Genomic DNA, 25,937 nt, shown 5'->3' with positions numbered 1-25,937 from the left:
CAGATATCATGCAATAAACAATTCCTAAATTGAACTGAAGTGAAGCCTGGCAGAAAGAGGTTTTCAGCACTTTTGCATATGTAAGAGATGTATAACTCCTCATCCAGAAACAGGCTTTCAGACAGTATGTCCCCAGCATCCTGGAATGATGCCAAAGGAAAATCTAACTCCCTCATTTCTAGCAAGGACTTTGCCCATTAAAAACATAGCCTTCACCTGGAGTACCTGAGACATTCATTCCTTGAGCCCATCTGCCTTGCTTATTGGAGTGCTTAAAGTTCAATCATTTGGGAAGCTATGATTTCTTCATGCTGGGCTTCTCCAAATCATAGGACTTGAGAGTCACAAGGGAGGCCACCTCTAAATATCCATTTTTTTCAACTCATTTTACATTCAAGAGTCTCCTTCCATCTCTTTCCTATAATTCTGCCTCATATGGCATTAGAGAGGACAGTAGAAAGCATGTGGCTTTTCACCAGCTCAAATGCATATTGTAAATAAGACTGTTCTTCCTAACTGTGTAGAATGAGATTGACTATTGCAATATTTTATCTGCTGGGTGGGCAATTCATTAAAACAGATATCTAGTGTTTTAATCACTCTGCCAAACTACCATCTGTTTCCACCTCTCTTTCTCCTGCTACCCCAAACATGTCCCCCGCCTCTCCCCATAGAATAAGCCAGGTCTCAATATATGAAGGGACAGCTTGCAAGGGGAGTTTTTTGTGTCTGTATAATAATTCATCTTCTGAGCATGACAGAGCAAGCAGTTGGATACTGTGAATCTGCACAACAGTCCCTGCTCCACAAAACCCTGACTCTTAGAAAAACAGTGGGACCTGCCCAGTCAAGCAATACCCCTTCTGAACCAAAGATCCAAGCCAACATTTCTGCAGGGGCTCAGGTATTTCCTCTTCAGCCTTTTCAAAAGGAGCTCTTAGAAAAGAAATTCAATGTAGTGATAATGATAACAATTTGTCAAATATAAGAAACAGCTCACATTTCTGTAATGATTTCTAGTTTCTAAAGTGATGTTTTCACAACTATCCAAAAATGTTTAGTATTAATAGGATCAATATGGTCATAGATTTAGACTTCAAGAAACTTTAGAAGTCATCTAATCCCATCTTTTCATTTTACATTTGATTGCCAGACAAGTCAAATTATTTGTCCAACATCACATAAAGTTAAGATTCAAGCCCAGGATCTCTTACTGAAGAGTTAGCATTTTTCTACTGCATGATATACTTCATACTATTACTGTACATTTGAGAAAACAAGAGCTTGAGAAGATGCTGGGACTTATTCTTGGTCACATAGTTAGCTAATGTCAGAATAAGAATAGAAGTTATAATGAATCTAAGTCTTTTCTCTCTAATGACTAGACATTACCATTTGCTAGTTATAATCTGAGTTTTGGTGACCATGATCAGTTGGGTAAGTACAGGTTCTTTCCCTAGTTCTTTTCAAAGGAACATTGTAGAAAACATGACACATTTGAAATCAGAACACCAAGAATTTATTATTACCCCACTTCTGGCTTTGACACAGTATAATTATGAACATGGTTAAATCACATGGATATTTTCTACATTATTCTATGGATATATGTGTGCATGTGTGCATATATACATATATGTATATACATATATGTACAAATATTATAACATCTATAATTTTTTTGGATCCAGAACCATGGCTTTATCAGTGTGGGAAATAGTACAGAAAATCTTTTACCCACACAAGTCAGCAACTTGTTCATAAGTTCTTTCAGAGTATATCCTGTGCCATTGAAAGGTTAAGTGATATTTTTGTCCATAATTAATCATGCAAATTATATTAGAGGGAGGATGAATGTATGGGTTTTAATTTTGAGAACAGTCTTTCCACTAATCTATATTTCCTCTTATATCTATTATTAAGCAGGTGATGGCTACCAGTGAAATTCATATTTTGTAATAGTTTATGCTTTGAATTAGATGATTTCTAAACTCCCTTTTGTCTCTACATTCCTATGGTGTTTAACTTTTTGTTGTTTTCCTCCTGTCTGGCCTCCAGTCTTCCTGATATTTCTGTGTTAATAATCTAGAATACATGTTTTCTCCTAGTCACTCTTTCCTCCATCCCCCAATGGAAGCAGTCCCTCAGTTCAGTTACCAGACAGCAATTCTCTATGCTCAGTCCCTTCATTGACAATGATAAGATATAACCTACTAACGGAGGTCTTTTGAAACCTATTAAGAATAGAAAAGTTATAGGGCTTAACCTTCCTTTTCAGTAAATGACTATAAAGACATTGCTGGAAGATTTTTCTTCTTAGTGAAATATTTATTAGCAAAATTCATTATTGTAGAACAAAATTTTTATAATAGACAGTTAAAGAAGGTCAAAGGAAAAATATATCCTTCGAGTTTATTCCAATATAAAGTCCCATTGCAAATCAAGAAAATAAAAACAAAAACAAGTATTTAATTCACTCTCTATTTTCCAAATGTATTTTCTCTATTGCTCACTGGAATTCTAGCTCTTAGAGAGGAGATGTTGTTTCTTAATATCAAGACTTTTTTTTTTTCTTTAGAAAAAAAAAACACCTCTTTATTCCTAATAAACTTTGCCATTACCACAGGAAATCTTTCCAGATTCAACTAACTAATTACAATTATGCATATGTTCCCTTCCCCTTTTCCTTTCCACTGGTTCCATCTTCCTGCACATATCCTGTACCCAGAGATCCTTCATGTACTTTTTTCAAAGCTCAAACTCAAATGGCTTCTTCTCCATAAAGTTTTCTCTAGTGCCCCTGAGGTGAAAGTGGTCACTTGCTTCCTATTTTTATAATGCCATATAATACTTTCTTGAAATGTCTCTTTCTTCATAGTTATGTGGGATATGTCTTTCCTTCCACTAAATTGTTAGATATTTAAAAGTTGAATTATATTGTATCTACTTTCATATCTCTAGTGAGAAACACATCTGCTTCAATAAATCTGTGGACTAATCAAAGTAGGTATCCCCATTTGTTACTTCAATTGGCAACCCACTTATACTTTTTATCATACACTATTTATTTTTTCTTATTCACATCTTCCTGTAAATCCTCCATGGGTCTTCTATCTAATTTTATTTCCTAGAGCACAGGGACTGCTTTTACTTTTCTTTCTATCTTCAGTACTTAGTACAATTCCTGGCATGTCGAAAAAATGTTTATTGACTGATTGACTACAGGGCTTTTTTTTTTTTTGATAATTAATTGTTTAAATGCACATTGATTTATGAATTATGTTGGGAGAGAAAAAATCAGAATGAAATGAAAATCATGGGAGAGAAAAAAAAACAGAAAAAAGAAGCAAACATAGCATTTACATTCAATCTCCATAGTTCTCTTTCTGGATGCAAATAGTGTTTTCTATCCAAAATTTATTGAGATTGTCTTGGATCACAGAACTATTGAGAAAAATCAAGTCTTTTAGAGTTGATCATCATAAAATCTTGCTATTCCTGTTTACAATGTATTTCTGGTTCTGCTTTTTTCTCTCAGTATTAGTTCATGTAAATCTTTCCAGGCCTTTCTAAAATCAGATTGTTCATCATTTCTAAAAAAATAGAATAGTAATATTCCATCATCTTTATTTAACATAACTTATTCAGCCATTTCCCAATTTATGGGCATCTACTCACTTTCCAATTATTTGTTACCACAAAAAGATCGCTACAAACATTTTTGCACATGTGCTTCTTTTCCTTCCTTGGGATTTCCTTGGGATACAAACAAAAGTAGAAGTAGTACTTCTAGGTCAAAGAGTATACACAGTTTGATAGCCCTTTGAGCATAATTCCAAATTGTCCTCCAGCATAACTGGATCATTTCACAACTCCACCAATAATGCATTGGTGTCCCAGTTTTCCTACATCCCCTTCCAACATTTATTACCTTTTCCTATCATCATAGTCAATCTGAAAGGTATGAGGTGGTTACTCAGAGTTGTTTTAATTTGTATTTCTGCAAGAAAAAGTGATTTAGAGCATTTTTTCATGACTATAGATGGTTTTAATTTCATTATCTGAAAATTGTTCATATCCTTTGATATGTTTTTTTTTTTTTTTGGTTAAAATCTTTATTTTGTGGTTACTAATGTATCACACATTTTTTAATCCTTTATTCTCAATACAAAGGCATTGTATATGTTTCTTTTCTGATCATATACATAAAATAATATTTTTTAAAGCACTTAGAATATATATCAATAAAGAAAATATGTAAGGAATCCCTTTTTCTATTTTAACTGTCCAAGATATCCTCTTTGACTATGATGATCATCTTCAATGAGCATATCTTTCCCTTTTTTTATTTTTTACTTTCCCTTGATCTCAAAAGTCAAAAGTCTATTGAACAGTATTTAAAAGTAACTGTCAAGGAATCTAGTATACATTGTCTTTCTTCGTCTCTTTTCCCCTTCCTCTTCCCTTTTTTTTAGCATATGGTGATTTAATTTTTAAAACTATTTCACATGCTTTAAGTTTATCTCATTTGATCTACACAATGATCTACACTGTGATTTACACAGTGAAGCTTGTGCTTTTTAATATTCTCAAGAAGCTTCTGGCAACACAGCAGAATGAGTGTTGAGCCTGAAGTCAGACAGACCTGCCTGAGTTCAAATATGGATTTTGATATCTCCTAGCTAAGTGACCCTGGCCAATTCATTTAACCTCTGTTTCTTTAGTTTCCTAATAATATATATGGGAATAATATATTTCTTAATTTCCTAATATGTAGGTGGTAATAATATCATCTACTTCCAGGGATTGTTTTGAAAATCAAATTAGATAACATTTATAAAAAGTACTTAATGCAGTTCATGGCACATAGAAAGCAGTTTACAAATGCTTATTCCCCTTTTACCTTCCTATTATCATTCTTATATGTAAAATGAGAAAACTGAGACTGAGTAAAATTAAATGACAAAAATTGCACAATTTACTCCTTGTTAGAACTCTTTAAAAGATATATTTGGCTTGAATAATTCTTTTTTAAAGTAAGTAGTAATAAATATAGCAAGATGTTATATTCTCTATAACCTTTTAATCAATTTGGGACTATGGTGATATCTCCTGTTATAGAAAATTACTTATGAAATTCTACTTATTACCTTCTCATATTTTCATCATAAATGTGTAGGTAATTCTCATACATATGTGTTTAATCAAGATAAGAAAGTATAGATCAGTAAATAATAAAAATAGCTTTGGGTGACACTGTTTTCTATATACTTTTTTTGTATATTTTCTAATAATGATAAGGTTTAGATTTAGGGAACCAAAATGAGATTAGGGTTTCTGGTGGTCAGGGAGTTAAATGATAAGGCCTAGTGGCAGGTTCGGGGTTCAGGGAACCAAATGGAGAGGTGTGGCTCCCCTGCAACCTCTTGGGATTCAGCACAAGGGTAGGGAGTTTTGGGAACTCCCTTCTGGTGACTCAGAGGTTCTCTGTAAAAGAATTTACAGACCTGAAAAACTTAGATTCATAAAAGAAGTTTATTATGGGGATTGGAAATAAGGTTAGAAATCCTGACAGAGAGGCATAAAGTTTGGTTAGGAAATAGGTGAGGGTAAAGAGAAGATGGCACTGGAAAGAATATTCCAGTGGACAAAGGCTCTTTGGCATGGCATGGCATAGCTGGCATGTTTGGAGCCCAAGTTGGCTCATCGCTGGGTTTCAGCTTGAGCTGGAATTTGAATTGAATTTAATGAGTTTCAGGACTGAGCTGACCCCACTTATATAACACGGAGGAAACTGTTTATCCTCAGGGCAGGGTACCTCACTGAAGCAGAGTTGAAGGAGACTTTCTCCTTTAAGGATTTTTTGAGTTTGGGGGTCTCCTCTTCAATGACATAGCATATAAAATGAACCCTTGCTGTTTTTAAGATTTCCTAATGTGTATGTATTTGGACTCATCCAATTATTCTTTAATAAAGTTAGATGAGTGGCATTTCTACTTCTTTATATTACATTTCCATTTATTTTCTGTCATAAAGTAATTTCTATCTATAAATGCTTTGGGGTGGTACACTAAAAATGAATCTCATGCCAAGATATCATAGACTTGTTTTGGTCTTCACTAGTTTTGGTTATTTTGTGAGATATTCATATTATTTGTCCTTACTACTCTATAATAGTGAGTTTGTTTTTCTCATTATTTTTCTCTTAGTTTCTATCTCTCTCTCCTAGCAACGCTATTTAGTTTTGTTGTTTGTTTGTTTGTTTGTTTTAGCTAGCTAAAGCAGTTTCTGGGTTCTTTTGACCTTACTGTTATTGCATTTAATTTCACATCAAGGTTTTGTTTCTTTTGTTTCGTTGTTTGTCTTTAAGAAAGTTGCAATAAAAATTAATTATAAGTATTGAGAGTTTCCTCTGCTATATATTGAATTTTTATGAAATCAGAGAATGTTAGAGTTGACACATACTTTGACTATGTTCTGATATCAGCTAGAGAATGTACGTCCTAAGAGATAAAAGAACTTTAGAGTTGAAAAGACCTTAGAACATAGACTGTTGGAACTGGGCAGAACTTTAGAACTATTTAGAACAGGGGTCCTCAAACTTCTTAAATAGGGGGCCAGTTCATTGTCCCTCAGACTATTGGAGGACGAGACTATAGTAAAAACAAAAACTTTGTTTTGTGGGCCTTTAAATAAAGAAACTTCATAGCCCTGGGTGAGGGGGATAAACATCCTCAGCTATGGCATCTGGCCCGTGGGCCGTAGTTTGAGAACCCCTGTAATTAGAGTAAAGCCTTGCTTATGGGGCTGCCTACATGCCCTCTTATTTGTCTTAAACTTAAACCAATTTTTTGCTAAAATGTATTTTTTTTCGCTATTTTGAAATCACTGAATTTTAAAGCATTTGTTGACTTGGTTTGGAGATTCTCCTTAAATCTATAGTCTTATTGCTCTATTTTGATAGAATTTATATATAAGTTGTTATGATCTTTTGTTACCTATGTTCTTTATGAGCATTGCAAAGTACTAAGACCAGCACATTCCATGAAAAGAGGATTTGCCTGAAAAATTATAAACAATTACTACCAAATCTTTTGTTTCCTTCTCCAAGAAAGACCTGGAAAACATGCTTCCATGTTGATGCAATCCCTTTTTGTTTTCTAGTTTTATTTAATGAGATAAATGTTTTAAACATTTATTCTATATCACTCAGTGCCCAGAGCAGTGAATACAAATACAAAGAAATGAAGTGCTCTCTACTCTCAAAGAGCTTACATTATAAAATGAGAAGATAACATATAACTTTGTATATTAAAGAGGGGGAAGACAGGAATAGACTCTGGCTAGTTTTGAAAATGACCAGCAAATAAATTAGACTCTGGACCTCAGTGAGAAATGCCTATTTTAGTCCTAGTAAGAGTCCCAAGTACTATCAAGTTGTCTAAGGTCTTGATGAGGAGAACACAGAGGTGATCATCTGAATAAAAATGCTGAGAAATGAAAACACTGTAACATGGGAGAAGGTAGGGAATTGTTATTATTCATGCATTTTAATTCCTTCACTATTATGTTCATTGGTCTTTGGAAAAGAAAATTAAAAGACTGATACTTATAGGCCAAAAAACATTCTTTAAAATTCTCTGCACTATGAAAATATAATGGGTCCACATAAGAGTGAATATTGTTTGTTGTTGTTATTATTATTATTATATTCATAATTCCACAGGATGCCCCAGCCAAGAAGTTTACTACCTACTGCCCAATATGCTATTGATGGATCTTTCTATATTAAGGCAGATTGATTATTGTGCAGCAGTTTTAGTCACACATATCAAGGTCATATTCAAAACCTTGATAGTTTGGCACAACCTGTCAGTCTTTGCATTCTTCTGTCAGAATTATCAAAAATCCAGAGTCACCTCAACTGCACTAAAAGGTATAGGATGTTGTGATAGCTGAATATATTATGTAAGATTAATAAATATGTTGAATTATTTAATTTAACATTTGAGTCTTTTGGATGTATACCAATCTATTTTTCTCTCTCCCTTCTCTATCCCTTCCCTGAACTCTTAATAATAAAATTATATAAAATATAGTTTTTAAAATATAAATCATATAAAAATATTTAAATAATAAAAGCTTATTTTATATATTGCTTCAAAATCAGCAAAACATCTTCCTTTCCATTTCACTAACAAGTAAACTGCCAGAATAAAAGAGGTTATGATCTGCTTCAGATCACCCAGAGAATAAATATCAGAATTAGGACTATTTGGTTTCCCAACTACACAGTGTTATTTAACATTCTTGATTTCATTGTTGATATCACTTATACTATGGTCTTAAATTGATGTTTATTTCTTATATATAAACTTTTGAGTGTTTACATATAATTTTCCTGGTTATATTATAAACTTATAGAAGACATTTTGTGTCTCCAAAGTGCCTAGAATTCCAGTTCCCCTGTAGCAAGCATTGCACAAAATGTTTGAACTAGAAAGGACTTTGAGGAATTATTTGGTTTAACACTATCATTTTAGAGATGAACAAACTAAAATCTCAAGAGATTAAGTGACTTATTAAAATTTTCATAATCAGACCAAAGGGTCCTCTTAATCATGTAGTAACATCCCCATCTGCTGGAACTGAAATATTCTGCCCAAAGGGCAGGCATTTGGAGGTGGGGTTGTGTTTTTCTAACTATGGGCATAAACAGGGAAGCAAATGTACCCATGTTATGTAGCCTTTTATCCTTGACATGCATGTTTTTTCCCAACCATCCCTTCAAAGCAGGACCAGCTTTTTGAGCATTTGGGTCACTTGGTTTCACAGGAGTCAGGGAAAAAATAAGTTTGTAGTCATTGGAATGTTATACAACTGTATATTGTTTCTTTTATTGTAAATGCTGGTGGTGAATAAAAAGTTTTATATTCTTCTTTTAAAAAATAAAAAATAAAATAAAATTGCAAATTACTTGAAAGGATGAGGAAAATATTCTATGTTTTCAGTCATTAATACTTAGGTTTAAATGGATTTATTACACCAACCCCCTCCCTGCAAGGATCTGGAGGGGGTAGAGCCAGCTCCTCAACTTAAATGGGGAAAAAAAATTTGGAGTAAAGGTACTGTTTATGTAAAGGAAAACTGGATCTCAAAGTATAAGGCTGTCAATTATTTGTGAACAAAAAAGGAAAAAAATCCAGAACAGTGTCATGAAAGGAAACTGAATTTAGAAACAGAAGATTTTAATTTAATTTCCAGTTAAGCAACCTAACAACCTTTGTGGCCTAGAATAAAAAACTCTCCTCTCTCTGAACTCCATTTTTCTCAACTGTATAATGTAAAGGTTGAATTAATGGGCCTATATGATAAGAAAGTCATGCAGGATAAAAAAGTCTCATATATAACAAAATATCCATATTCACTTTTTTAGTAGAAGCAAAACAAAACCCTTGAAAATGGTCATTCATTGACTGGAAAAAGGCTTATTGATACAAATAATGCATAGCTGCAATGGGATATTATTTCATTACAAGAAATGAGGAATTTGAGAAATTTAGGCGAGGGGAAGGAGGAAAGTAATTTTAGGAACTAATACAGAATGAAGAAACCAAAACTGTGAGAACGATATTTGGAATGGTCATAATGATATAAACAAAGCCACATTAAAATGACCAGTTTTAGATCCAGAAGCCATCCATGAAATACTTTTATCTTCTCAATAGAAAATTGGAGAGCTGCATGTCTTAATCATTGCTTGTAGGATGTAGTCACTCAGTTAATTTTTCCTTTATTTTTTCTATAATGGAAAGTTCTTTGATGAAGATGATTGGGAAATGTCTATAGCAGTTTTTAAAAAGAACTATAAATTAAATACAAAATAAAATAAGATTGGATTAGATGATCTTTAAATTCTATTTTTTCTATGTTCTAATATTATAGAAGAGCATTGAGAAATTGGATGGGTCCCCATAAAGTCATAGATCTTGTACTGAGGAACACCTTGGTTTGTTGCATTATGTGACTTTAGTTAGATCCTGAAAGTCTTCTCAGAGTGGTTGTTGGAAGAATGCCACCCTTAAACTGACAAGCTAAAACCAGAGAGCACAAGATCACAGACTTATCTCTGCTCACCTTTCCCCTCATTGCTTCCCTGTGCCTGTTTCCAAATTCGGAGCATATCAAAAGACAAGTGAAGGGGCTGGTTCTTTGCTGATCATCCATCTGTCCTGTTAATTTGTGTTAAGTGGTGCTTTATCTGAGCCAAGCTTTTAAGTCCATTAAAAGTCTAACTGCTTGCCTTGAGCTGGGAACAGTAAAAGACAACATCAATTCTGCTGGCTGTGTCCCTGCTCTGGACACATTGATGACTTTGATCTGAGCTTCTGGAATACCTGCCATTGAAAAAGCCAGGTATGATGTGTGAAACCCCATTCTTGATAACAAGAAAAGCTAAGAAGATTTCTCCACATAGACTTTGTGAGGGCCAGATGGAACATGGTATGTCTCTTTCAGAAGGATTTTCTTTCCAGGGTCAAATAGTATGAATACCTCTGCAGTATGATTTGTCTGTGTCTGTGAAAAGAAGGTATCAGAAACCTTCTTTCTTCTAAAATATAACACACATACACACACAAACCACATCACCACCACTAGCTTGCTTTGGTACCTCAAATTCATGTATTATACAGAATTCTAGTTAAGGTATGTGCTAACAGAAAGGAAATATACATTCAGTCACTATAAGCTATGGGATTTGAACTTATATCAGTTTTTCATAATTGCATCAGATCTATCATTGTCTTATCAATTCAACCTCAGTATCTCTCAAATATAATAGGATCATAAGATTTAAAGCGGAGAAAAGGGGAGTTTGAGAGTATTACTTTTAGAGATTCTTTAACCTAATCCATTTATTTTACAGACAAGAGAATCAGTGACCAGAGAATTAAAGTCACATAGATAGCAAATAACAAAACTAGGATGCAAATTGGGGTATTCTGTCAAATCAAGTGATCTCACTACAGAAGTCTCCCCTTCTTTCTTTCTCAACTACTAGATCCAAAATATTGATTCTTTGAATTTTTCAGCTGAAAATGAAAAAAAATTAAAGCTATTTCTAGTCATATAAAAATGTTCTAAATCACTATTGATTTGAGAAATACAAAATTAAGACAACAATGAGGTACCATTTCATCCCTCTCAGATTGGCTAAGATGAGAGGAAACTATAACAGTAAATATTGGAGGGAATGTGGGAAAACTGGGACACTAATGTATTGTTGGTGGAATTATGAAATGATCCAACCACTCTGCAGAGCAATTTGGAACTATACCCAAAGAGTTATAAAACTGTGCATATTCTTTGACCCAGTACTCTCACTACTGGGTTTGTATCCCCAAAATATAAACAAGGAAAATAACCCACATATGCAAAAATGTTTGTTGCAGCCCTATTTGTAGTAGCAAGGAACTGGAAACTGAGTGGATGCTTATCAGTTGGGCAATGGCTGAATAAGTTATGGTATAAGAATGTAATGAAATATTGTTATTCTATAAGAAACAATAAGCAGACTAATTTTAGAAAAACCTGGAAAGTTTATAATGAACTGATGCTAAGTGAAGTAGACAGAACCAAGAGAACATTGTAAACAGCAACAATAAGATTATGTGATAATCAACTCTAATGGACATGGCTGTTTTCAACAACAAGGTAATTCAATGCAATTCCAATAGACTCGTGATGGAAAAAGCCATGCATATCCAGAGAGAGGGTTATGGACACTGAATGTGAATCACAGCATAATATTTTCACTTTTTGTTGTTGTTGTAGTTGTCGCTTGTCTACTTGTTTTTTCTTTCTTGTTTTTCCCCTTTTGATCTTATTTTTCTTGTGCAGCATGATGAATATGGAATGAATTGCACCTGTTTAACTTTTATTGGATTGCTTGCAGTCTAAGGGGAGGGGGAGGGAGGGAAAGAGGGAGAAAAAATTGGAACACAAGGTTTTGCAAAGGTGAATGTTGAAAACTATCTTTGCATATATTTGGAAAAAATAAAATGTTATTAAAAAGTTAAAAAATGAAAATCAATGAAAATTAAATAAATAAATAGAATATTGATTCTTATATCATCCACCTCTCCCTTTAAATACTTCCTAATTGATCACAAAATCCCCTCAGAAATCTACTAATCTAACCTGTAGCTTAAAAAGAACCCTCTCTGCAATTTACCTTTTATTTTCATCTAACCATCCCTTGACAATCCTAAATAAGCAAAACCCCATTACTTCCAGAGACTAGTTTTGCCCTGTGTGGGCCAAGCAAAATAAGTCTACTCATTTTTCTATATGATAGAATTTCATTTTAAATATATAAAAAGCATTTATAACTCTCTTGATTTTGTGCTTCACCACAATGGGTATTCTTTTTCTTTAATGGACATCATGAATTTCTTATATGGCATGAAATTGAAGTTTTTCATCAACTTCTTAGCACTTCTTTAGATCGTTAACTGACATATCAATGCCCTTCTAAGAACAGGGTACTCAAAACTGAACAAAGTATTCCAGATGTGATCTGATCTGGATAGATTATAGCAAAACAATTATCTTCCTAGTCCTGGACACAATTCTTAATGAACCGATAGATATATTATTTTTTTGGTTTTGGTTAGTTTTTTTTTTTTTTTTGGCTTGATTTTGTCCATAATATGGTAATTTTTGTCTACTATATGGTAATATTGTACTTGATTTGTATTGAATTGGAAATCTCTATAAATTCCCAAATCTTTTCTGACAAAACATAGTCTGATTGTGCAGACTCCCGGATTGTATTTAGGAAATTGATTTTTGAAAAAAATTAGATTTAGGACTTCAGGTGATTTCATTTGATTCATCACATCATTCTAGTGTAAAGAGATCTTTTCAGGTACTGTCATCATTCCACTACACTATGCTCTATCCTTTTTGTGCCCACTATTGCCAATCTGGCATAGGCTATTATTATTACTCACCTGCACTGTTACAAGACTCTTTTATTTTTTTTAAAAAACTTCTCTCTGTGTCTGTATTTATTTTTATCTTTCTGTGTCTCTGACTCTGTCTCTCTACTTCTCTCTTAACTTTCCTGCATATGCTGTACCCATAATCTTCCTTTTAAGCAAATATGAGTATGTCTCTACACTGAAAATTATGAATAGCTTCCCATGGTTTAAAAAAAAAAAAGCTAACACTCTTTTTAGTAAGGCATTCATTCAAAACATTTCATCATCTAGCCCCAACTTGCTTTTTCAGTTTTGTATCCATTACCTGGCTGCAATATTGCCCAGGGTGTTGGTTTCTTAGGGGTATCATTGCTAATTACTGTTTGCTTGCAAGCACAAATGGGAGGGGATCAAAAATGTAGAGGGAGAAAATGCCACCACATATTTGAGCATATAACTACTCACCCACATTTTTGGCAGCTGAGGGAGTCATCATAATGACCTTATAGGGGCCTTTTACAATAATGATTGATTGTCAATTTTTACATAAAACATATGGTTTGCTTGAGATATGCAATTGTGAGAAAATTCCTTGCATCAACCTCTGGATCTGAATTTTGGGTTAGCATAACATAGGTCCTGAAATAACACATAGAAAAAATTCAGTTTTCTACCCCACAGGGTTAGATTGAAACAAAACAATAAATTATTCACACAATTCCCATATAAGACATACTTGCATTAAATCAGGTACTTTAAAAGGCTCAAAATGGACTAGTTCTGAGAAGAAAGATTTACATGTCATCAAGATAGCTAAGAAAATTTAAATATTAACATCCAGTCCCAACTAATAGAGGCATGGAGCTATTCAAATATTCTTTTAGTCTGAGGTAAGGCCAAAGCCAGAACAGCGAAGATAAAAGCATCTTGACCTTCAAAGACTAGAGTCAAACAAAGCAAAGAGCAACAGTTGGTGAGGGGAACAGAAAGTGCAGAAATAATAGTCCTAGTTGTTTCCTATAGCTATCTTGTCTCTAGATATTTTTTCTTGGTCAATATGATTTATGAACAATTCTAAAAGGAAGCTTTGCTTCTCTAGTTCCAAATCTAGAGGTTGATTATTGTTGAGTTCTTGTTCTTCTTTAAAATATATAATATAAGATGATGGTTCTCTCTGGGAGAGAGAGGTTTCTCGGGGAGGTTTTCTGGAGGCAGCCTTAATATTAGTTAAGAGTAATAATCACCCAAAATGCAGCCAGGTGATAAAAGTTCAGATCTTTTATTGCCTCCAATATAGTCCGGTTAGTTGAGAGGCCTATCTCTCTGCTTGGTTCCAAGAGCTCTTGCTGCTTTGTCTTTTGCTTCTGCCTCTGCTTTCTTCAGCCTCCAGCCAGCACCAAGTTGAATCTGTCTTGCCTCTGAAAGAGCCTTCTCAATCTTCAGCTGAACTCTCCACTCATAGCTTCTTCCTCTGAAAACTCTCCTGACTGGCCCCTTTGAAGCTCTATTTATTCGAGAGAGAGGAATTGTGGGATGCGAGAGAGAGGGATTATGGGTTTTCTCCCATAGTGCTCTCTGGCCGTAAGAGCTTCAAGGGAGGTGTGAATTCACAAAGTTACAAAGTTTACTTTGTGAATCTCCCATACTTGTGAATTCCAATGAGTAAAGGTGTAAACACAAGCATTGTATTAATTAGTTCTACTTAATACCTTGTTTCAGGTTCTGGCCCAAAACATCTTCTTGTAAGATCAGATCAATAATCTATCAACTCTAATGAGTTAGCAGTTTGTAAAGATTCCAACAGATTACAACCATGTAAATTTGGCTTCCCAATTTTGAAACTTCAATATTTCAGTTTATATATCATATGTTGTTTCTATCTTTCCCTAAATTATGTGCCTGATATAAGAATCTTTTAATAATTTATTGAGCTCCAACTGTAAAAATCTCTTCTGCCTTTTAAAATTATTAGACAAATACTTTAAAAATGGGAAAATAATTTCATTTTTTTTACTATTATCAATAAAATTATATGTAAAATATAATTAATCTTTAACTAATAACCCCTTAGAACTTATTTCCAAAATTTATTTAAAGCCTGAATTTCTATGATAGATATATATGGAAATCAATCATATAAATAATTATATATATATATATATATATATATATGACACCATGTATCTATCTATCTATCTATTTCTTAGAGAAAGATTTAATCCTTTTATATTTCTCAAAATTTACTATTCTATTTAATAATTGCCTAATCATTTCCCCCTTAGGAGGATATCCCTATATTACAATTAGACAACAAATATAATACTTTCATCCTATTATAGTTGGACATGTTCCAGTAACAATCTACTGTGTAACAGATTTAGTATTGTTCATACAAACCTTTTTTGATTATAGAAACCAAGTTTTGATTGTAACTTGGATATAGATCATTGAACTCTGAAATATTAAAAACCACATCTACTTGGTTCTCTAAGGAAGAAGAATTAGATCCAGACAAGTGGAAATTGGTAGGAGAGCAACTATGTGAATATTACAATGATAATGGTCCTAATTCAATTCCTAAACATTTTATACATATAACTTAATACAATTGGATTTAAGGAATTCTATAAGTTATGGAAAAAGAAAAAAGAAAAAAGTGCAGGATAGTGAGGATATTGACAAATTAGGTAAAAAGGATGAAGAATTAGACAAGAAAGGAGTTAAGTACAATTCTAATGAAATCAAGGAGTGTAGTGCTTCACAGCAGGAGCCATTAGGGCATTCCTCATACCCTGACCTACCCCTCTCAATTAACCCTTCATGGGTGGAGGAAGGAGGAGGAGGAGGGGAAGTGACACAATCAGCACCACCTATGAAGCAACCTATGACAAGATTACAAAAGGTATTAGTTAAAGCTAAAAAAGAAAGACAGGATATATCTGATTTACAAATAAATGCATATCCTGTGATTGAAGAATTTGATTCTTCAGGTCAACAAAGGAGAAAATACATTCCTTTTGATCTGGAAAAAATTAAGGATTTGAAAAAGGGTTGCACTCTTTATGGGGCTACATCATCTTATGTTAAGATGATATTAGAGACTTGGGCTTATGAAATTTTAACCCCCTAGTGATTGGAAATCTATAGCAAGAACATGTTTAGAATCTGGACAAAACTTGTTGTGGCTTTCAGAGTACAATGAACTATGTAGGATACAAGCCCAATGAAATAGGTAAACTGGAGTTAATATACAAATCACCTTTGATCAACTAATAGGTAAAGGTCAGTATGCAGACACTTCAGTACAGATTAATTACCCCTTGATAGCTTATGAGCAAATTGCTGCTGCTGCTAGCAAAGCATGAGTCATCCTCCTAGGAAGACAAGAATAGAGGGGAAACCTTCACAAAAATAGAGTAAAGTCCAAATGAACCCTTTGCTGATTTTGTGGAATGTCTGCAAACAGCTGTCATATGAACAATTGGAGAAAATGCAGCTACAGGAATAATGATTAAACAACTTGCTAGAGAAAATACTAACTAGGTTTGTAGAAGAATAATATTGGGACTACACAAAGATGCTCCTTTAGAAGAGGTCATAAGACATTGTGACACAATGGGCACAAATGCCTTTTATACCCAGGATATGATGCAGAACATGGGAAGGCAGGGTCCCTCTTGGCAAGGGACTTCCAGAGAAACTCATCAATGCTTTCAATGTAGTAAAGTAGGGCATCTGAAATTTCACTCAATGCTGGCGCATAGATAGAGAAGACAGGGTGAGAGAATACCCAAAACCCCATGTACAAAATGGTACAAGGGCTTCCAATGGGCCTCAGAATGTAGATTGACCCAGGGAAATTAGAAGCGGGGCTCAGCTCCAAGATCTCAAACAAAAAATAGGTGGGGCATGATGGCAGCTGAGGTTACCCAGAGAATCTTTAGAACTTCAATACTCTGATATGATCAATCAGCAGAGAAGCAATCAGATGGGAGAAAGGGATTACATGATCAATCAGCCAAAAAGCAAACAGATGGGAGAAAGAGATTGCAACTGGGGAGGATATAGACTTTTTAACCCAAACAGAAGGGCAATGTCCAGTGCAAGCAGCTCCAGGTAATGAGGAAAGATCCAGAAAGTGGTAAATAGAAGGGACTAGATAGGTTAACTGCTTAGGAGAAAGGGTTTGCTTGTATCTCTGTAGATGGAGAAGGGATCAGATGGGTGCCAATGAGCCATATTCGCCTTATCAATTAGAGAGAGACAGAAAAAGAAAAAAAAAAAAACTCAAAACAAAGGAGAAGACCTAAAAAAATCTGACACTGAAAGAGTATGGCTGATAATAAGACTGTTACAAAACTTAAAAACCTCAGGAATCATTGGATTCCCTGAGACATTATAAGACTGATACGAGTCTTCAAAATCTGCAGGAATCATTGGATTTCCTGACACATGATGTGACTATTGCAGGACTACAAAACTTGCAGGAATCATTGGATTCCCAGACACATGAAGTAATGGACAATAGATTACTTTTGGACTATTTATAAGACTTATGGACATGTATAATTCCTCACGTTAATTCATGTTGTTTGTTATGTAATACCTCCCATGTTGATGGATTTATGTATGCCTGTTTCAAGTGAGATCCTTCAGAAACCCACTAATCTGGTTTGATTCCCCATTTTCCTTTGGTTTTCATCTCCATTACAAAGATGTCAGGGAGGGCATTATCATCTTCTTTTATGGTGTTTTTGGGCCCTTTTTTATGAGAAGTCAGGAAGGGCATGATCACCTCCTTTTGGAGGTTCTCACCTCTTTGAGAAGTCAGGGAGGGTGTGACCACTTATGTTCTAAAACAAAAGAAAGCAGGAGATGTTATGGACCAGAACTCTGAACTTGAAACAAGGATTCTTACAAGGTGATAAGTCAGTAGAATTGATAAATACAATGGTTATCTAGTTTAGCATGGTGATTAATAGTTCTCCAAGTTCAGTATGATTGATTTAATCTTACAATAAATAATGGTTTCCTAATGATATAATGATTGGTTTATACTCAGTATAGATATATATAAGCTGGGAAGCAGAGACAGACTCATTTCATCATCCATTTTTGTGGTGGCTGAAGGCTATTCACCTTGTAAGAATCCTTGTTTCAGAGTTCTGGCCCATAACAGAGATGAGGATTGCTACCCCTGCTTTTTTTTTTTCTTCAGCTGAAGCATAATAGATTCTGCTCCAATCTTTTACCTTTACTCTCTTGTATCACTCTGCTTTAAAAGTTTCTCTTGTTAAAAACATATTGTAAATTCTGGCTTTTTTATTATTTTTATAACTTTTTATTGACAGAACATATGTCTGGGTAATTTTTTACAACATTATCCCTTGCACTCACTTCTGTTCCGACTTTTCACTTCTCTCCCTCCACCTCCTCCCCTAGATGGCAAGCAGTCTTATACATGTTATATATGTTATAATATATCCTAGATACAATATATGTGTGCAGAACCAAACAGTTCTCTTGTTGCACAGGGAGAATTGGATTCAGAAGGTAAAAATAACCTGGGAAGAAAAACAAAAATACAGTTTACATCATTTCCCAGTATTCCTTCTCTGGGTGTAGTTGCTTCTATCCATCATTGATCAATTGGAACTGAGTTAGATCTTCTCTTTGTCGAAGATATCCACTTCCATCAGAATATATCCTCAAAAAATAGTGCTGTTGAAGTGATCTCCTGGTTTTGCTCATTTCACTCAGCATCAGTTCATGTAAGTCTCTCCAAGCATCTCTGTATTCATCCTGCTGGTCATTTCTTACAGAACAATAATATTCCATAACATTCATATACCACAATTTACCCAGCCATTCTCCAATTGATGGGCATCCATTCATTTTCCAGTTTCTAGCCACTACAAAAAGGGCCACCACAAACATTTTGGCACATATAGGTCCCTTTCCCTTCTTTAGTATTTCTTTGGGATATAAGCCCAGTAGTGGCACTGCTGGATCAAAGAGTATGCACAGTTTGATAACTTTTGGGTCATAATTCCATATTACTCTCCAGAATGGTTGGATTTGCTCACAACACCAACAATGCATCAATGTCCCAGTTTTCCCGCATCCCCTCCAACATTCATCATTATTTTTTTTTTCTGTCATCTTAGCCAATCTGAGAGGTGTGTAGTGGTATCTCAGAGTTGTCTTAATTTGCATTTCTCTGATCAATAGTGATCTGGAACACTCTTTCATATGAATGGAAATAGTTTCAATTTCATCATCTGAAAATTGTCTGTTCATATCCTTTGACCATTTATCAATTGAAGAATAGCTTATAAATTCTGGCTTTAAATCAAGTCTGCTATCCACTTCCATTTTATGGGAGAGTTCATCCCATTCCCATTCCCATTCCCATTTCCATTTAAAATTATTATGTTTCAAGGTTTTGCAAAGGTCAATGTTAAAAAATATTACCCATGCATAGGTTTTGTAAATAAAAAGTTTTAATAAAAAATAAAATAAAATAAAATTGCTGTGTACTTCCCACATCTCATTTTTCTCAGGTTATACTTTTCTCTTTCCTTTCCCAGTGTTTTGCTTCTGACCACCACCTCCCTCAAACAGCCCTCCATTTTATTTCTTTACCCTTTTTTTTATCCCTTTCCACTTCTACTTCTGTGCTTCCTTCTATTAGCCTCCTCCTTTCTTTTCCCATTTTCTATCCCACTTTTCTATGTGATGAGATTAAGATACACACAATGTTCACTCCATTCCTGCTGAAGAAGGTGTATGTGTGACTATTGTTTACATACCTTCCTTCTAGGACTTCTGGCAATCTTTTACAACACCATGTTGATTTATATTGTTGTTATACCGCTACTTGCATGTACAATTCATGTTTGTTACACCACATTGAGCCTGCACTGACTGTGGGGAGGATGATCACTAATAACCTCTGCGTTATTGCTATGTGCTTGTGTAATACCTCTCATGCTGATGGGTTTGTGCATACCTGTTTCTAATAAGACTCGTTAGCCCAGAAACCTGCTATCAACCCCCACTTCCCTTTGGTGCTTTTCATCTCCCTTCTTGAGATGTCAGGGAGGGCATGATCATCTCCTTTTTAGTGCTTTTACTTCCTTTCTTGAGAAGTCAGGAAGGGTGTGATCACCTCTCCTTGGGGTCTCTGACCTTCCTGAGGAGTCAGGGATGGCATGACTACCTGTATTCTAAAACAAAAGAAAGCAGGTGATGTAATGGGCTGAAGCTTGAGTTGATGCACTGAGGTCCCAAGCACATGAGGCTAAATAGTAATTGGACCATATTCTATTAATATATGCTTGGAGAAAGAATGGTGTCCACCCACTCTTTGTGCAAGTCCTGATGTGTTGTATAGGAAATGATGTAGGGATAATTTTGGTGGGTGGAGGCAGAGGGGCAGGAAGAGAGGCAGAGAGAGACTGCTGGCTGGTTCCTGTCGTGGTTGCTCACATTGCTAATCTCCCTTCCCCTCCACAGAGAATAAAGATCAAAGATTTTTCCTTAACCTGAATTCCTGACTCCAGCTGATTTTAAAATACACGGTCATCACAAGTAAGGAAAATTTCTTTGTGATAAAATTATAATACTCTCTCTGCATTTAAGCAAGAGCAAGTCTTGTTCCTAATGATTTGCAAACAAAGTTCCTTTAACTTATTAACCTTTTCCTTTATTCAACGTAGGACATTCTAGGGCCAACAATATAATTTATGCAGGGCAAAAATATTCATCAGCATTGTCCATTTTGATGAACTTTATTCAGTAACTCTGTTATCACAACTTTCCTCCAGCCCTGAGTTTAGGAAATCTGTCTCCTATTTCTTAATCATATCTCCACAATACCTTAGGGAATGCTTACCCATAGTGGGCCATCAGCCTATATTGTTGATTGACATAACATTTTAACTTTTTAATATAAGTATGTCATTTCATATCATGATATATCACATTTTGTTGCTCTCAGGACCTTTTTAAACCATTAAAATGATTAAGAACACCCCAAATTTTTATTAATGTAAATTATATATACCATAATTGAACTTAAAACTGGTAAAGTTGGAAATAATTAATTATTAATTCATTTAATAAAGTATTATATGTTGAGCTAAATATTTAAATAAATTTTTTAAACAAAAATAATTAAGAATAGTGTTAGTTAACATACTTTTACAAATCTCTTTATATCTTAATTAAGAAGACAGCTGAATTCTTATCTTTTTATGCATTCAATCTGCTGTGAAATGATATCTTGTCTAAAACAGATATAGAAAATCTAACCTTACATAGATATGTAATTAGAAAATGAATCAGTGTTTTAGGAGACAAATAGTATATTAATAATATTAAACTAAGTGGTATAGTGGATAAAATATTTGATCTGAAGTCAGAAATACTAATCTTCCTGAGTTCAAATTTAATTTTTAGAGACTTTCTGGCTGTATCAGCCTGGGCTGGTCACTTAAATCAGTTTGATTCAGTTCCCCATCTATAAAATGAGCTGGGGAAGGAAATAGTAAACTACTATAGGAATCTGCCAATTAATTAATTAATTAACAAACAAATTTCAAAATATATATGGCATTGTGAAGAGTCAGAAATGACTGAACAACAAATTAGTAAAAAAAGATTTTTGACTTCAGACTTTCCTAAAAAGTTTCTAGGACACTGAATAGTCTGCAAATCATCTTTTATGAACTGCTGGCATTGTGGAAAGAGTATTGAAATTGGAATCCAGACACTGAATTCAAGATCCAGATTGAAAGACTTAATAGTAATGTGGCTGAATTTTCCTTGGCCCACATGGATTTACATGGTAATTCTACCAAATATTTAAAGAACTAATTTCAATACAAAACTATTTGAAAAAAAAATAGGAAAAGAAGGAGTTCTATCAAATGTCTTTTATGACACAGATATAGTGCTGATACCTAAACCAGGTAGGGTCAAAAACAGAGAAAGAAAATTGTAGACCAATTTCCGTAATGAATATTGATGCAAAGATTTTAAATAAAATGTTAGCAAAGAGATTACAGAAAGTCATCCCTAGGATATTACACTATGATCAAGCAGGATTTATACCAGAAATTCAAGGCTAGTTCAAAATTAGGAAAACTATTAGCATAATTCACTATATCAATAACCAAACTAACAAAAGTCATATGATTATCTATTGAGATAATCATATCTCAATAGAATAACAGAATAGAAAATATTCAATAGAATATTAGAATTCAATAGAATAATAGAATAGAAAAACTATTCAATAATTCCAACACCCATTCCTATTAAAAACGCTAGAGAGTCCAGAAAACAAGAGAGTATAGGAACAAATGAAGTTTTCATTAAAATTATCAGTATCATTTAAAACCATTAGCAAGTATCATATGTAATGGGGACAAACTATTACCATTCCCAATAAGATCAAGGGTGAAATAAGGTTGCCCACTATCACCATTACTATTCAATATTGTATTAGAAATGTTAACTTTGCAATAAGAGAAGAAAAAAAAAGATGAAAGGAGTTAGAAAAGGTAATGAGGAAGACAAATTGTCACTCTTTGCAGATGATATGATGGTATACTTAGAGAACTTTAGAGAATAAATTAGAAAACTATTAGAAATAATCCACAACTTTAATAAAGTTATAGGATACACAATAAATCCACATAAATCATCAGCATTTTTATATATTACCAACAAAGTCCAACAAGAGATTTTTTAAAAATCCATTAAAAATAACTGTTGATAATATAAAATATTTGGGAGTCTACCTGACAAGGCAAAGTCAGGAATTCGATGAACACAACTACAAAACACTTTCCACACAAATAAAGTCAGATCTAATCAATTGGAAAAAAAATCAAGTGCTCATGGTTAGGCTGAGTGAATATAATAAAAATGACACTACTACTAAACTCTCAAAAAATTATTTTACAGATCTATAAAAAATAATAACAAAATTCATAAAGAAGAACAAAAGGTCAAGAATTTCTAGGGAATTAAAGAAAAAAAGTAAATGAAGGTGGCCTAGCTGTGCCACACCTAAAACTATATTACAAAGCAGTGGTCATCAAAACCATTTGGTACTGGCTAAGAAATAGAGTAGTAGAACAGTAAAAAAGGTTAGGTTCACAGGACAAAATAGTCAATGACAACAGTAGCATTTGACAAACCTAAAGACCCCAGCTTTGGGGATAAGAACTGATTTTTTTGACAAAAACTGCTGGGAAAATTGGAAACTAGTATGGCAGATGTTAGGCATTGACCTACACCTAACAAACACATGCAAAGATAGGATCGAAATGGATTCATGATTTAGACATGGGTGTTATTATAAGCAAATTAGAAGAACATAGAATAGTTTACCCCTCAGATCTGTGAAGAAAGAAGGGAGTTGTGTTCAAAGAAGAACTGGAATTCATTATTGAATACAAAATAGATAATTTTGATTATATTAAGTTAAAAAGTTTTTTGAACAAACAAAACTAATGCAGAAAATGTTTTCAGAAGGGAAACAATAAACTGGGAAAACATTTTTATATTCAAAGGTTCTGATAAAGTCCTCATTTCTAAAATATATAGAGAATTGACTCAAATTTATAAGAATTCAAGCTGTTTTCCAATTGATACATGATCAATAGATATGAACAGATATTTCTCAGAAGAAATTGAAACCATTTCTAGTCATGAAAAGGTGCTCTAAACCATCATTGATCAAAGAAATGCAAATTAAGACAACTCTGAGGTACCACTATTAACCTCTCAGAGTGGTAAGATGACAGGAAAAGGTAATAAAGAATGTTAAAGGAGATGTGGGAAAACTGGACACTTATACATTTTTGGTGTAGTTGTGAAGTGATCCAGCCATTCTGGAGAGCAAATTTGAATAACCCACAAAGGACTATCAAAATGTGTATATCCTTTGACCCAGCAGTGTTGCTACTGGGATTAAATTCCAAAGAGATCTTAAAGGAGGGAAAGGAACCCACATGTGCAAAAATGTGTGTGTCAGCCCTTTTTGTAATGGCAAGAAACTGGAAAGTGAATGGATGCCCATAAGTTGGAGAATGACTGAATAAGTTATGATATATTGTTATGGAATATTATTGTTCTATAAGAAATGATGAACAGGATGATTTCAGAAAGGGCTGGAGAGACTTACATGAACTGATGCTAATTGAAATGAGCAGAACCAGGAGATCATTCTACATGGCAATAACAAGATTATGTGATGATCAATTCTGATGGACATGGCTCTTTTCAACAATGAGATGATCCAAGCCAGTTCCAATAATATTGTGATGAAGAGAGCTATCTATATCCAGCAAAAGGACTATGGGAATTGAGTACAGATCACAACATAGCATTACTGCTCTTTTTGCTGTGATTTGATTTTCTTTATTTTTTTCCCTTTTTGATTTGATTTTTCTTGTGCAGCAAGATAATTGTACAAATATGTATGCATATATTGGATTTAACATTAAAAAAAAAAAACAATTTTCCTTGGCCCTTTGAATACAGTGTATCACCTGACACAATGGTGTCTTTTTAGTTTTGTACAAGCTACACTTTGTTGCTATAATCTTCAAGAACTCCATGATCATAAGAATAGCAGTCTTGATGAAGGCATCACAGATTCTTCATGCTTTGTTACAAAAGATGAATCATAGGATAAGAGAGACAGAAGTATATATTCATAAATGAATTTGATATTTTAAAGTATCAGTTAAAATTAAAAATTTAATTTTAAATTAATTTAAATGAATTAAATTTAATAAATAAAAATAAAGAATCAAGATCTCCAAGTTGCAAGGAAATTCAGTTGACATATAGTAGAACTGAATAAGAATTCTATATTTGAATAAAATCTCTCCACAATATCTTCACCAAATATATACTCATCAAATGATAATAAGAAATCAGTTTCAATTGAAAACTGACAATGAGAGAAAACTTACTACCTCCTAAATCAATCCTTTCCACTTTAATTTAGTTCTAATATTAAAGAATTTTTCTCCTTTTACTTTATTTCTCTATCTGTTTTTCACCTACTGACCATTGTTCTGCCCTCTGGAGCTTAGCAAAACAAGTCAAATTTTTCTTGCCTAAATAACTTGTAAATCTTTATTTCTCAAGGATAAACAGACTCAGTTCCTTTTGTCCAACTCTTCATGACCCTCATTTGAATTTTCTTGGAAGAGAAGTAGTTTGCCATTTCTTCTCCAGCTCATTGTACATATGAGGACACTCAGGCAAATGGGATTAAGTGACTTGCTCAGGATCACACATCTAGTAAGTGTGAACTAGGTCTTTTGTCACTTCAAGTCCAGACTCTTTCTGGTCCCTTTCCTCTATGTTAACTTTAGCTTTCCATAAATATAATCAAGCAGTCAGTCAACCAGCATCCAGCAAGAGTTTTACTGTGTATCAGGTACTGCACTAAGTTGTGGGGATACAAAATCCAAGGAAAGAGCAGCTTTTCAATAACTTTCATTCTAGCAGGGAATCTATGCCTATAAGTTTTCATATGTTGTTTGTCCAGGAGAAAGAACAACAGGATTATCATCTTCTTAAGTTCTGCTTCAAATTGGAATTTAAAAGGAACTTAGTGGATTGTTTTATAAGTAAGAATTATTCCTAGTTTATTCATTACTTCAAAGAAGTCATTTTACTCATATAACTACTTCTTATATCAAACCAACTGAAATACTTCTGTCATTAGTACATATTTTAGTAGAGTTTCTGTGGCTCAATGAGTCAATATTATCTAGGATACCTTGTCCAGACCTGCTCACCAAAGAATTTCAGTACCAGCCCAAATCCTGATCATGGTTGAGGAGTAATGAAGCAGAACTCACAAGGATGGTCAAACAGGAGTCCATTTATTCAAAATTTTCTCAGTATTATACCCTA

At 33.9% G+C, this 25,937-nt stretch overlaps 1 protein-coding gene across 1 annotated transcript in view; it reads left to right on the top strand.

The window, feature by feature from the left end:
• Positions 1–754: 754 nt before the first annotated feature.
• The window catches only part of LOC127546780 (uncharacterized), a 93,645-nt gene continuing 68,462 nt past the window's right edge, over positions 755–25,937 (top strand). The window contains exons 1-2 of the mRNA XM_051973725.1: positions 755–904; positions 1,386–1,437. Of these exons, the coding sequence (XP_051829685.1) occupies positions 755–904; positions 1,386–1,437 (202 nt within the window). The remainder of the gene's footprint in view (positions 905–1,385; positions 1,438–25,937) is intronic.

This window comes from Antechinus flavipes, chromosome 2 (genome assembly GCF_016432865.1).
Source record: "Antechinus flavipes isolate AdamAnt ecotype Samford, QLD, Australia chromosome 2, AdamAnt_v2, whole genome shotgun sequence".
NCBI classification, from domain to species: Eukaryota; Metazoa; Chordata; class Mammalia; order Dasyuromorphia; family Dasyuridae; genus Antechinus; species Antechinus flavipes.
Note: the sequence above shows the minus strand (reverse complement) of the source record. Positions and strands in the feature narration are given on the sequence as shown.